The sequence below is a fragment of the Capricornis sumatraensis genome, chromosome 1, assembly GCF_032405125.1.
Source record: "Capricornis sumatraensis isolate serow.1 chromosome 1, serow.2, whole genome shotgun sequence".
In the NCBI taxonomy this organism is placed as follows: Eukaryota; Metazoa; Chordata; class Mammalia; order Artiodactyla; family Bovidae; genus Capricornis; species Capricornis sumatraensis.
In genome coordinates this window covers 193673871-193688879 of record NC_091069.1, presented here as the reverse complement: position 1 = coordinate 193688879, position 15009 = coordinate 193673871, and the positions used below count along the sequence as shown (strand labels likewise).

Sequence of the window (15009 nt, the reverse complement as noted above, 5' to 3'; positions counted from 1 at the left end):
GTAAGAGCATATCCAGATGTGTTTAAGAAAACACAAAGATACGTCAGTGGTATATAAAAACTGATAAATCAGAAGTGGTGTTTTGTATCACAGAAGGAGTTCCTGGAAAGGTCCATTTGAAATGTATAGAATTTTGACTTACAGGTGGTTGCCAAGAGTAGATCTGCTGACTCTTGGGAAGCTCACAGTGTACTCACTTTTTTTTCTCTGGGTGTTCAGTCATTTGAGCAGGGATAGTGTAGAAAGCCTTCTGGGTTGGCTGCTCTGCTTTCTGCAGTGTCAGGTAACCCCGCATGAAGTTTTCTTGGCGGTGCTGGGTAGGATTGCAGGTCTGGTGCCTTGGGTAATTGTGTTCCTTATAGTTCATCCTGCTTCTTGGCCTGCACTCTCCATGACCTCTCATCATGGTCAAGGGCCAGGAAGAGGTGAGCCCTCGGATTTCTCTCAGCGTGAAATTCTCTGGTGTGGAGACTTTGTGATTAGAGGGTGGTTTGGGGTCAAACCAGTCTTGACCTCTGGATAAAGGAAAACCCAGGTTCGTGCATGGCTTACAGCACATGTGTAGTCTGAACCTCTCACCTGGACTGTAATTCACAATTCCCTCCTGTCAGCCTCAAAGAGGAACAGGCAAAAAATGAATGGCTTGATGCAGCCTGGCATTGCCACTCTAAACACACTTTCAACAGGCTCCTCTGGCTCTGTGGAGGGCAGCAAGTAAGCAGTCCTACCCCCAGCCCAGAAGCCTTCAGGGAAGGCTGTTCATTGTTCAAGGGGCTCTTTCCTTTCAAGAAAATAAATGACTGCAGATTCATTTGTTTGCTCTTCTACGCAGATGAACTGATTGCCTATGAACTAACAAGAAGGGAAGCAGAATCAAACAGAAGACCCCTTCCTGAGTTGGTTCGTGCCAAGATACCATTCAGTGCCTGCCTGCAGGCCTTTTCTGAACCAGAAAATGTTGATGATTTCTGGAGCAGCGCCCTGCAAGCAAAGTCTGCGGGTGTGAAGTAAGTGTGTATGTGCGTGTGCTTGTGTGGTGGCAGTAGGATTAGAAGGGGGCCTTGAGAGGTGGGGGCCGGTAGAGAAGGGCGAGGGGTGCTACTGTACAGGTCTGTGCATGCTTGCTCATGTGTGGCCAGATGGGATTATGATTTAGAAAACCCTAGTTGTCATAGACCTTGCTTGTATGAGGCCTATCCAGTGAGACAGGCTTGTTGTAATCTGTATCATGTGTAAGGGAGAGAATGCCTTTTTTTGTTTTCTTTTCTCTTTTTTACTGAGCAGGTATAGCCAAGAACTCTTGTGCCACATGGCAAGATGATATTAATGAAGAAATTCAGAAACTACTTATGACAGTCTTCAGTATTTAAACTCCACTGTGATAGATTCTGATTCCACAGTTAAAGATTTGACTTAGAACTTGGTGACTCTGTTCCTGCCTGGAGACTAGGGGTCTCAGGGCATCTCAAAGGGCACCTCAGGGCTCCTGGGCTTTGTTCCAATGAGCTGCTCAGACGTGGTCAGGAGATGTTCTATTTCTATGTTGTGATCCTTCTTGTCAGGGCCATGTTTTTTTTTTTGCCTCCACTTGACACCTTAGTTGATTTTATACAGTCAAGTCCTTGCCTGTGTACTTCATGCAGCTGGAGAAAGAGAACTCACAATGGCAGAAAAAGAGGGGAGGTCTAAAAGTCTCTGGAACTCATTACTTTCAGATATTCTTTAGCCTTTTTTTTCTGGGCTCAGCCTGAGCTCTAGGTGACATGAAAGGCAGGGAAGGATGGATGAGCTACTGCTGGCTGTTTTTTTTTTTTTTATCAAAACTACAAGTAGCAGTCAAACCTGAATCGCTTATTCTCTGTGACCGTCATCCCTCAGGATTCCTCTGTTTCAGATGATTGACTTCGTGTGTTAAGAATGGGAAAACAAAAAGAATGTTTCAAAAGCTTTAAAGAAAAAGCCACATTTTCTTAACAATAATTTCTTTAAGAAAGTTTCTTCATATCCAGAGGAGATTTATAATAGCTCAGTTATCAGTTATCCATTGTGGAGTAAGTTTTCGTCCTAGGATTGCTCAGTTTTGGGGAGTGTGTATGTGTATGTAAGTGTGTGCATATGTGTGTGTATGGCCTTGCAGATGAGAGTTGGTGAGCTGGCATGTTAAATGTTCGTGATTCACTTCATTACAACTTGGGCACATCTTTGAGCAGTTAGAAAGCTACACGTTTTATTAGTGGTGAAAGCAGTTTTTTCCTCTCAACTTTATTGAAGTATAATTCACATAACGTTTTGTGAGTTTAAGATGTACTGTGTGATTTTTTTAAATTTTTTTCTTTCTTTCTTATTGACTGTAGGCTGAAGGTTCCACAAACATTTATCCTTTTCTCTCTGCACTTTAATTCTGACTCTGTATGGGAGGTGGAAGTGATCAGAAGCCTCGCGGCCTAGAAAGTCCCCAGCATCAGGTGTGAGTTGCAGGAAGGTCTTCACTGGCTGGTCTGCCTGGTCCCCCTTTTCTGCTCTTCAGAGTCTTACAAGTGCAGGGTGTGGCCTACTCTCTAGGCCTGTGCAGAAGGCATCTTCTCATCAGTAGGAAAAGGAGCATCTTTGAAGTGGAGCTGGGAAGCGTTAGCCTTCTACAGAGACAATCTGTTACCCTTGGGCTGGTGGTCAGGAGATCTGGATTCTTCTCCTGTGTTCACTTCCCAACTTGAGCTCTAACCTGGGGCAAAGTCAGCAACCAGTTCCTTCTTACATCTGAGTGGAGGAATGATGGTTTCTGACCCACAAAATATTTAGTTGTAGGCAGAGGGGTTTCTACCTTTTCTAATCCTGAACAGTAGCTATTGAACGTGTTTCTTCTTTTTCTCTTTTACATGCACGTGTGTGTATGTATGTTTACATACATCTTTTGGTTTAATGCATATGAAAGTTATTACTGGATGTATCACAATTGTTGGTAATTGAAAACTGGTCTTGTGGGAAGGGAAAAAGCAGTGTTCTAGGGTGATAAAGCAACTACCGTTATGGCACATTAATCAATATTATTCCATGTTATATGCTAAATGCATCCCATTAAATATTGCTTAATCACCCTAGTACTGCTGTGACATAGGCACTTTAGTTTCCCCATTTTACAGATGAGGAAGTAAAGGAAATATTAATAATGGCCACTAAGTGACAGACTTGGAAGTCATTAATTTGAAGTTTAAACTCTTAATCCTGTGTTGTATACTGCCCCATATTCCTTTCCTGCTTGCTTATGCTTGTATCTTTATAATCCTTTTAGTGCTGTTTATTCTTTATTATACCTTATGTTTCAAATAATAGTTTTGGGGGAACTAGTTCAGTGAATTCCTAAAATATCTTTTTTTCTTCTTGTTATTTCCAGCAATATAGACATGATCTCTTTACTATGTTACTTTGGGGCCTTAAATTTTTCTTGTGTTAGACCCAGAGCCCAAAAGGCCAGGAAGAGACAAAAGATGTCCTCTTGGTAGATCTTGGGTCAGTATGGACCAGATATAAAGATCCTTCCGTTTTTGGTCCTGAACAGATAGTGACTGGGAAGAATATGTGTTTGGAAATTTTATTCACCCAGCAAATATTATTGCTCACCTAGTGTCTCTTGGGCAATGAACTGAATGAGATGGAGTCCCTCCCTTCAAGGAGCTCACAGATTAAAGGTTGATAGGGACAGATTTCGCTGTAACCTTTATCATTAATGAACAGAAAGGAACGGTATGGGGCTCAGAGCATGGGCTTTAGGTGGACTGGCAGCATTTGAATCCTCAGCATAGAACTTACTGGTATGTGACCTTGGCCAAGTGACCTCACTTCCATAAACTTCAGTTTCCTTATATGTAAACTGGGGATAATAATAGAACTTTATAGGGTTGAGGTGAGGATCAAGCATAAAATGCTTTGCATAGTGCCTGGTGGAGTAAATATACACTGTAATTGTTATTACATTACTTTTATCTTTTTTTTACCTTGGATTGTACAGTTTGTGTTGATTAATTATGTTTTCAATTATGAATTGGTTAATTATGTGGTTGATTATGTTTTCAATGTACTTAATGGAAATGATAGAATTTTTTTAGTCACCAGGTTTTCAATAGTGTTAATAAATTCACAGAGACAGACAGTTTATATATTACTATATTTTTCTTAATAAGGTTTTCATAATGTTTTTGCCTGAATTTGTAACCAGTGAACAATCGATGCGTATTATAAGGTAATGAGTTGTTGATAGGTAATGCCATACTGTTGTCAGTCACTGTTCTAAGCTCTTTAGTCCTAACTCAGTTCCTGTAACAGTTCTTTGAGGCGAATTTATTCAGTGTCTATCTAGACCTTTTTGAATAATTTATATTTCAGTGGACTTTATTAAGTATACAACTTTTCAAGAAAAATTTTAATTCCAGGAATTAATTTTAGGAATAGAAGAGTAACTGGTGCATAATTTATAACCTTACCAGATTTAACAACAAACTTGCTGTCCCAAACCTGCAATTAATGAACGCCAAGTGTTAGTTTTGAGGTTGACTTGAACACATTTATATTAAGTGGTTACTGAATGTGTGATTCAAGTTGAGACCCTATATACAGAAGTTAATAAGGAATGTTTAACCAACAGGAAAAATACAATGTGGGCATCATCTAACCTGCTTTCTGGTACTCTCAGGTTGGTAGCTACCCACAACAAAGTGATGTGTTAAATTATCAGCCTTGAGTTCCCTCTACTGCCTCCCACTCCGTGGTATATTACCAGCTGATTCCTCACCCAGATACTGATCACAGAGCAACTTTAGGAATCTCTGGGATCCTGAACCACAGTCTAGAAATCATTGATGACTTTTGGTTGATTTCATTGTTATATATTTTCCAGATTTTAAATTTCTGTGGTTAGAGGAAGGGGTCAGAGAGGTGACACTTTTATAGTCGTTGAAAATATCAGATGGCGTTTCTTGGTTTTTGGTGAAATTGAGGACTTGGCTATATTTAAGAATGATATTAATACTGCTTCTCAGAAGATAGGAAAACCTAATTAGAGACAATATATAATTTCTGGAGAGTGAGCTAGGCTAATAGATCAGCTCCTTAGGATAGTTAAGCTCTTGTTTTTTGAGAAACTCCCTCATTGCCTGTACCCTGCTACCTTCCTTGTGATGGGGAATTTGAGATCCAGAGTGGTTAAGTGACCTACTTGGGGCAAAATACAGGTCGGTGACAAGCCAGCTCAGTGTCCTTGGTCCTGTGATTCTAGCTCTTGCATGACAGGATCATGCTAACGCCTTGGCTGTACACGGCACATTCTAGTGTGCCAGGTGGTTTCATGACACTGCATGACCGTCGCACAGCCCTGGCAGGCAGCTATTACTAATAACCCATTTTGTAAATGTGAAGCCTCAAGGAGGGTTAGATTTTGAGTGAATTAAGTAGCATCCAAGTCTTCTGACACTTTTTGGACAATTCTCTGCCCCTGCACTGTGGCTTCTCTTCTACACTAGGGGGCAGCAGAGCATTTGTATTGGATTTCTGAGTTCTGGGAAGATGCATTCCACATAGATATGAAAAGCGGAGTTTGTAGGAAACATGTCCTAGAATCTTTTATTTTAAAAGGTACCTATCGTATCTGTTTAAATCTAAGTTTTTTCTATATACCTTACTGTACTCAGATTGACACTTGAGTAGAAAGGGTTTTTATAAACAAGATAATAAATGTGGAGAGAATGAGTTGAAACCGGGGCATGTATTTGATGTATTAGTTGAATAGTTGGTGCATAAAATCATCAAAGGCAAGTCCAGACAATTCAGCATTCATGAAAGTTTGAAAGGAAACTCAAGACATTAACCATATATATTAATTTTAAAAATTGAAGGCCCAGATTTAGATATTTTAGATACCTCATAGTACACACACACACCCACCCACCGACCCACACCCCCCTTTTAGGATCCATGAGGCCATAGATTTTAGGTGTGGTAGTATTTTAATGAGGCCCTGGCATTTCCAGTAGTCAGCCTCAACCAAAGTTCCAATATAACCTTCTGATGCCAACTCTGTGCTACAAGATAGCGACTTGTGGTCAGAGCAGATTGGGGGTATGTCAGGACGGCTCAGGGAGCTTTTTCAAACTTCATATACAAACACAATGCAAGGTGCCCCCATGCATCTGCAAATATGTGTGACACTGCCAAGGGTTTTAGGAAAACACAAACGTTTATAGTTGAAAACCACTTTTTAGAAATACAGAATGCCACAGCAAAGTAAAAGCAGTAATTTTGCAGGGGGTCCAAAATCATCCTTGGGGACAACCTTGTCCTATGTTAAACATTGTCCTCTCGTCGAAAGGCCAGGATGAGTGGTGAGGTGGTATGTGTGTGTGTCCACTCCTGTGTGTGTGTGTCTGCTCACGTGTGCGTGTATGTCCCTCCTCTTCACTGCAGGCCCTGGGACTGCTGGGTGTGCCTCAGACACAGCTTATGATGCTTCATGAACTGTATCCATAATTCTTTATGCCTGTTTCATTGATCTAATCCCCTTGTGTTTCCCAGAACATCTCGCTTTGCCTCATTCCCTGAATACTTGGTAGTGCAGATAAAGAAGTTCACTTTTGGTCTTGACTGGGTTCCCAAAAAATTTGGTAGGTATCTTTTGCATGCTTTTGCTTAAAACATTAAATTAGCTATTTAAAAAACATGGCATGTGAAAGAGCCCATGCGGTTGGCTGCCAGAAACGGTCTCATTTCATTCTTTTTCCATGATTCCCACCTTTCTCTTTTGAAAGATATGATAAACACTGGTGGTAGTAAAAAAAAAAAAATAAACACAAATTGCCACTTGCTTGCCCACCTCTCTAATAATGGGTTCTAAAATGGCCAGAATCTAAGAGTGAAAACAGGAGCCTCACAATCTCAAATCATGCCTCCCAAACTGGAACGTGATCTTGGTAAAATGTAGGTGCTGATTCAGCAGGTCTGGGATGGGGCCAGGGCTCTATATTCTAACATGTGCCCAGGTGATGCTGATGCTGCTAGTGCTACTGGTCCAAAAGTCATGCTTGGAGGTGCTAGTAACTGAAGATGTGTCAATACTGTCTTTAGCATCTCTCCTTGACCTCTAAAGCAGGCGGGTATGGCTAATGGTATTTGTTTAAATCATATGAACTTTATTAATAATAACATAAGTACAGTCAGTTGTATTAAAAAGAAAAAGGGATGTGGCCAAATTGGGCTTCTTTCTAATCTTAAAGGCCCTTGACCACTGTTAGAGGTTATCTTTCCAGACAATGAGTAAGAACATTTTCTCTACCATCTCAATCAGATATGAATGTGTTCCTAGGCTGTGCTCAGGGCCGTGGAAGTCCATACAGTTTTAACCTCTGATTTCTCAAGCAAGGATCTCAGACTGCTTGCCAGTCTTTTAGTGTCTATGTTTTTGAGCACTTAAAAAACAAGTCAGTCCTAGGTTGGTTAATTAAGAACTCATCTGCTCATCTGAAGGGGATAAGTAAAAAGAATGTAAAATCTGCAGGAGTGATTCCCCAGAAACCTCTGGCACTAGCAGTTAGCATAGCACTGATCTCCACATGGCATTATGCAGCCCGTGAGCCTGCAGCTCATTCCTCTTTTCCTGGTGGAATAATTTTGTGGGCAGGGAGGAGGGCCAAGGGCAGGTTACTCATCACTCAGCCTTTCCTCCTTGGATCCAATATGCACCCCAGAGAGAAAACTGACTTCTTCGAAAGGCTTTGAACTGCTTTGGAAACAGTTTTATTTTCTTTGTCCTTGGAATTTTGGTAAAGGATGCCAAATTCAGATCAGATTTCATAGTCTTGCTGAATTTAAAGCAGCCTCAAAGCTTTCTTTAATGAACCTGAAAATTTCTGTTGAGGAGCAGTTGTTTCGATTTTGTTGGTCAGACATTATGTTTGATTTTGCTGTTTGCTGAGATTAAATTTTTTTTTTTTTTAAACTAAGCCTTTTCTTTGGGTGGTTGTTTTAAAGTAGGACTTACACACCTAACATTGTAGCTGGTTTTGGGGATGGTGTTTTCAGATTCTGTTTGTTAGCCCAAGAGACATATCCTGCACCAACATTTGAACCCATTTTCCATTATTACCATATCTGACTGTGTGCAGTACAAATTTGCAACAGGCTGTTAGACTCATACATATATTTTGTATTTGAATAAGTCAACATAATGACAACTGAGCTGAGAAGTTAAAAAAAAGTATGCCTCAAGATGAATACACTTGAAGTTCAATTAATTTCTTTAAAGCTTCAGTTTTTATTACCTTCGGTAGAATAATCACAGTACCCATGGTGATCAGAGAAAAGGCATAAACTATGGGTTGCAAACTCAAATGCCTAATGAGGACAGAGTGATAATGTAAATGACAGAAGTAGGCTGGGTATAAGAAACACATAGCTATAGCTGTCTTATCCTTTCTTGAGTATTCCCATTTTGGATGGAGACATGGATTAGGAAAACATTTCCCTATCATAAGAATCAGAATAGTGCACATGTGATGCTCAGGATCATGGGGGCAGGAGGAGTGGTGAGGTCTGTGGCAGACAGACACGGAGGGCATATTACCTTGGAGTGAAAGCTGAGAATCAGCCCCAGGCAGTTGTTGTCACATGAGACTCTGCTACAGCTTTTTTTTTGTTTTCTTCAAAATGAGTTGGAAGTCTGGAGTTTTGAATTGAAATCTCTGATTTAAAAATTGGAATGTGTTGCCGACATTTTAAAAACAGCCAACAGAAAGTGTCTACAGATGTTGTATGGGCTCCCAGTTTTCGACCTCTGGCTTCCCTCATTTCTTGTTGTTCAGTATGAAATCCTGCATCTGTGTTTCCCCCGGTTCTACATTAAACTCTAATCAGTCTTAGTCAGTTTTCTGGTCCTGTGACTTACTCCCAGGAACTATAACACATCCCTTGGCTCTGCCTAGACACGTGTACCTAGTTAGTGGTGCTAGATTGAGGAGGTGCTTGTGGTTATTCGGAGAGTCCAGTGAGTATAATCTCTCTCATTTTGCAGATGTTTCTATTGATATGCCAGACCTACTTGATATCAACCATCTCCGAGCCAGGGGGTTGCAGCCAGGAGAGGAGGAACTTCCAGACATCAGCCCCCCCATAGTGATTCCTGATGACTCTAAAGGTACCGTCTTCTGCCAGGAGGACCTTCTCAATGCCTTCCCGCTCCTCTGCTGGAATAGTCCCTTTTGCTCCTTCACTATGTTGTCCCATGGTGCTTTCCTGTGTTGTAACCCACCATAGACATACAGAACTGAAGCCTGGCTGCAAACCTTGAGCTTAAAATAGTAATAGTCACAGGAAGAGGCACAGCCCCAACATGAGTGAACCAAATGGGTCCATGGAAATCACAAGCAGCAGAGGGCAGCAGGTCTCCAGGAAGTTTTTGGCTTACCTTGCCTCTGCCTTTGCCTCCCTCCTCCCTTGCTCTGATAAGCCTATGGGGAAGAGGAGTGTGTTTTCAGTGGGTTCTTAGTCTAGGGGAGCTGTGTCCTTCTTGGAATATCTTTGGAGAACCAGAAAGGGAAATTGAACAGTGTGTGTTGGTTTTAAAAATCTTGCCCACGTCTCACCTCTCCAGCTTCATTACTGCTTCATAGCAAGAGAACAGTTTGAGCTTCTCTTACTCTCTGTGAACCTTAAAGTGGTCCTTGTGAAGAATACTTTTTAAGAGAAAAGTACATGTGAAAAATCATTGCCTTTGTGAGTCCAAGAACAGCATGGAGAGATCTTGGCTTCATTATTAGTTCAGTTATTCTGGTGAAATCACTTTCATTCTGGCTTTGTTAGCCCACGTGTTTGCTGTTCGCCTTCCTAATGAGTTAATTAGGTACATTAGCTAATAGTGCCAGAGTGCTTAGGGCACCTGCCCCACAGGATGGCTGTTGGCTGAGCAGTGACCATTATTGGTGACCCTGTTGGGGTATAAACTGAATCCGGGAGGAGCAAGAGAGGAGTCAAGATTGGCACCTGTGTTACATTATTCTCTAATGCTGAGTCCAATGCTAAATTGCAGAGGGTGGAGAGCAGGGAAGGGGTCTTTAGGTGGGATGGTCCAGGCTGGGTGGTATAGGTGGTTCATTAAAGGAATTCTAAAAACATCAGTCCTCAGAGTGTCAGAGAACTGCAAGATGGTTTATTAGCATTGCTCCTGCTTTTTCTGACGTTTATAACAGAGTTCTTGGATTGTAATTAAATGGAGTTCTTAGAAGTACAGGGAAGGAAATTATTTAGTTCCTTAAGATGATCAGCAGAGCATCATGTTTTATCTGCTCTAAATGCCTGAAACTGAGTGTTCTCCCTCCTTGCTGGAATGACTTTATGTTGGGTTGGCTGGTCTGCATGGAGGACCAGGGAGCTGACAACAGTGTGGGGTCTTAATGGGTGGGGGTGAGGGAGTGCTCTGGGTTAACTCTTTTTCTTTCTCTAGAACTCTTTGCCATGGTTGGGTCTCACTTCCTGCCCTCTCCTTTGATTTCCAGATCGCCTGATGACCCAGCTGATAGACCGTATGTATCTTTTATGTTTTTTCTCAGTGTCCTACCATTGTTACTGGTCTAACGCATTTAGCTGTGGGGGTTCAGTAAAGGGCGTTGTTCTATACATGTGCAGCTTTTCCTGGGTGGGAATAAATCTTGGTCTGCAAGTTGAGGTCACAGCAAATCTAAACCAGTAGTGTGGTGAATAGATGGCCCTGTGTTTCAGGAGAGAGAACTTCAGTGTGAGAGCCAGCCAGCCCTGAGTCAGAATCTTGGCTTTGCCAGTTGTGGCTGTGTGACCTAGAATCATTAACATCTCTGAGCGTCAGTTTCCTCATATGTGAATGGGGGATACTGGTGCCATTTCTTCCTTCCCTGGCCATATGAGTAGGTCTCTTGCTGCAGTGATAGTACAGTGATCTGTCACTTTGTCCACTTCTTCAGGGCACATAATGAAGATTCACGGGTGACAGGACATAGTAGTATTAATTAATACTCCTAAGGGTGTCAGTGTCATCGGATTGTTTGTTAATTTTGTAGTCATTTAGTTCCTTAATCCTGGGTGAGTTGATACTTTTGATTTTCTAAAGAACATGAAAAAAAGCAAACTATTTTATAGTCAATATTTAGATATTAATTAGGAGGAAGAAGGAGTATGTTAACACAAAATACTCTGAATCTTTTTGTCTACAAAGCCTTGCCGGAGACACTATTGTTAATTTAGAAGTTTAAGTGTTTCACTTTGCCAAAAAACACTTTATGTGATTGATCATGTGACTTAGACCTCCATGCTTGCCTTCTTGGGTCAGTTTTGATTTGCTGGTTGCTGAAGAGGCTGTTAGGGGCAGCGAGGGTCATGGGCAAACCATTGCCTCTGCAAATAATCTGATTGTAATGATAACAGTATTTTTGAATGGTTACCATGAGTCATCGTTGAGTTTATGACTCCATAAATTCTTTTAACCGTGTATAAATGTACTATTATAATAATACAAAGTCCAGCTTCTTATTTGATTGTCACAGTACAATGGGCAGAGCAGGTGACCTTTATACAGAGGATAAAAGTGATACCCAGGAAAGTTCAGAGACCTAAGAGCTAGGACCAGAGCCAGAGCTAGGCGTCAGGCATGCTTTCATGTCACTTGACCTTGTCTGGAGTATGAGGAGTTTGCTGGCTCTCCCAACCCTGCAGAGAGCCAGTCTCCAGGATCTTGCTCCAGGGGACGTGGAGGGTGGCTGGAACTGTATCAGAGGAGTCTGACTGTGAGCAGTTCAGCTCACAATCAGCAGTTTTCCATTTTCCTCCTGATCTAAGCCTGCTGTATTCACCAGGAGAAAACAACATTATCTGGGGTTAATTGCAAAGATTTCTTATATGCTTTCTTTTAAGAGTTTTGTAGTTTTAGCTTTTACATTTAGGCCAGTGATACATCTGGAGTTAATTTTTGCATATGATGTGAGATAGGGATCCAAATTTCAGCAGTTCAGCTCACAGTCAGCAGACATTTAAAAGGAGTAACTTTGATTATATTCTTACTATAAATGAAAAGATATGTAGAAATTACATATTAGTGATGAGTCATCTCTGGTTTCACCACCCATCTATAACCAGCTGGTTCACTCTATTTTCCCCAAAATGGAATTAGACATTTTCAATTTAATATGCTGTTACATGCATGCATACACTTATTAAGCTGCATTACTTAACTGCATTCTAGAGAACAGAGTCTTTCACAAGGTGTTGAAAAGTATTCTCTGAAAGAGTTTCATAGTTTCTGCCCAGAGGAATCCTTTTTTAAATTACTAAACTTTTAAAATATTTTAAAAATTTTATTTGAAGTAGCACTGATTTACAATGTCATATTAGTTTCAGGTATATAGCACAGTGATTCAGTTATACATATCTATGTCTATTTTTTTCAGATTTTTTTAGGTTATTATAAAATATTGAGTATAGTTCCCTTTCCTATACAGTAGGTCCTTGTTGGTTATCTATTGTGTATACTGTACTATGTACATGTCAATCCAAACCTACTACAGGAGTCTTTATTACAGGACTTTAGAATTTTCACTCCCTTAATGCACACTGTGAATTTCTAGGGAGAACAGAGAATGTAGGTTTAAAAAACTTATTTGACCATGGGAGCCCTTTGTTTTGTGGTTCGTTAATTTTGTGGTTCATCTCTTTTAGAACACTAGTATTCTCTAGACCACAATTGAGGAATCACTGTTGTCCTATATCATTGCTTTCTTAAAATTTTATCTTGATAGGATGTCCCGTGTATCCTCATTGTGAGATAGAACTTTGGTAAATACATTTTCAGTATAATTTTTGTAGAACAGATATTTTTGTTCCTCAGTTCTACTACTGTTTGCTGCCTCTGGCAGAGTTTTCAGTAGATTATAGACCTCAGGGCGTGGAAACCAAAAGGGGGATATTTTGCTCCAGTTCCCTCTCAGCCTTTGGTGTAATTTGAGAGCCTCGTGTAGGTGGTATGTGTACACACACATGGACATACATACACACCCATGTACATGTATGTGTATGAATGAATATACATACAAACCTATAGACATGTGTATATATAGGTGTGTGTTTACACACCTCTCTGCCCATGGTTTCGTCACTAAGTTGTGTCCAACTCTTGCGACCCCATGGACTAGAGGCCACCAGGCTCCGCTGTCCATGGGATTTTCCAGGCAGGGATACTGGAGTGGGTTGCCATTTCCTTCTCTAAGGCATCTTCCCAACCCAGGGATCGAACACGGGTCTCCTGCATCGCAGGCAGATTCTTTTCCGTCTATGCCTCCAGGGAAGCCCTCTCTACCCATATCTATATATTATTGTGAAAAGAAAAGAAAATCTGTATCTAAGCCAAAGTTATGTTTGTAAAGCAATCCTTTTAAATATCTTAAGTGTATACAGTTAAAAAATTTTCCTTCTATCTGAATGTTGGCTCTCCATGTCTCAGACTGATTGCATCCTTTGATTGCTGATATATCTAAAGACCTGGTATAACTTTCTGTGAGGTTTAAGGGATAAGCTTTTTGGCCTGCAGAGAATGCTTTCTCTTCCAATTTCAGTCCTAAGAGAGCCTGCTGTAGTGGTCTTGAGAGTGATGTAAGAGACTGTAATGGTTCTGGGAATACACTAGATCTCCCCATAGGAAATTAGGGAGTTGTTTTTCAGTGCTTGGATTGTTCAGGTAATTACCATGGTTCCTATTTTGTCAAAGATAAAAACTCAGCTAAAATAGCTTAATATTTGGATGGCTTAAAACAAAACACAGTTAAACCACCATCTAAACAAACAAAATAGCACCTTCTTTGGGTAGCACGTGGATAAGGGGTGAAGAGAAGTTAAGACAAGAAGAAATAGGGTTGACTTTTTACGCCAGACTATCCTGTGTGCTCTGTAGCATCAGATATTGATGAGTCTTCGGTGATGCAGCTGGCTGAGATGGGCTTCCCTCTAGAAGCGTGTCGGAAGGCTGTGTATTTTACTGGAAATATGGGAGCCGAGGTGGCCTTCAACTGGATCGTTGTTCACATGGAAGAGCCAGGTAGGTGGTCAGAAGATGGACTGGCTTTGGAGTCTGACATGATTGGCCCTCAGTGATGTTAAGCCTTGGTCCTTCTGTGTCCTCAGGGTGTGTCCCAGAAAATGATTTATCAGCTCATAATCTGCTGCACAGAGTGGATGGGAGAGGATGGCTATTTTGCCTGTGTAGCAAAGTTACAGTCTTTGCTTTCCTCTTTTAAATAATAGCTTTGTTGAGAGAGAATTCACCCTTTTAAAATGTATAATTCAGTCGCAAAAAAAAAAAAAAAACATTGGAAAGATGTGCGATATACTTCTAGCTAAGAAATGATGAGAACTTGAGCTAAAAGATTGTGCCTGAAGAAATAGGGGCTGTTTAGTTAGCATTAACTTTTACCTACTTTATTAAGATAATTCACATACCATATAATTCCTTCATTTAAAGTATACATTTCACTTGTATGAATCTTAATTACGTTGAATTGGTTCATAGTGCTTTTCAGGTCTACTATATCCTTCTACTTTTCTGTCTATTCATTCTATTAATTTTTGAGTTTGATATTGAAACTCCAACTAAAAATCTTAATTTATCTACTTAAAAAAATAATTGTAATATATAGTAGAACTATATGTAACTTTGTTCTGTGATTTCCAAGTCTCCTATAAATGTGTTATCATACTTTCAGAATTTAAAAAATAAAGAGGAAAAAGAATTTCTCCAGATAAAAAGTGTATATTACAGTGGTTTTTTAGTAAATTCACAGAGTTTTGCAACCATCCAAAAAGAAATTCTGTAGATAATAGAAGTCACTTTCCATTTTCCCTGTTCTTCCCAGCCCTTGGCAATCACTAGTCAACGTTCTTTCTGGCTCTGTGGATTTGTCTGTTCTGGATGTTTCATATAAATGGAATCATGCAATGTGAGATCTTTTGTTTCTG

The 15009-nt window shown here is 40.4% G+C and overlaps 1 protein-coding gene across 1 annotated transcript in view; it reads left to right on the top strand.

Moving 5' to 3' along the window:
- USP13 (ubiquitin specific peptidase 13) overlaps window positions 1-15009 on the top strand; it is a 129685-nt gene that overhangs the window by 87683 nt on the left and 26993 nt on the right. The window contains exons 13-17 of the mRNA XM_068971203.1: window positions 833-1007; window positions 6562-6650; window positions 9053-9175; window positions 10533-10559; window positions 13949-14092. Of these exons, the coding sequence (XP_068827304.1) occupies window positions 833-1007; window positions 6562-6650; window positions 9053-9175; window positions 10533-10559; window positions 13949-14092 (558 nt within the window). The remainder of the gene's footprint in view (window positions 1-832; window positions 1008-6561; window positions 6651-9052; window positions 9176-10532; window positions 10560-13948; window positions 14093-15009) is intronic.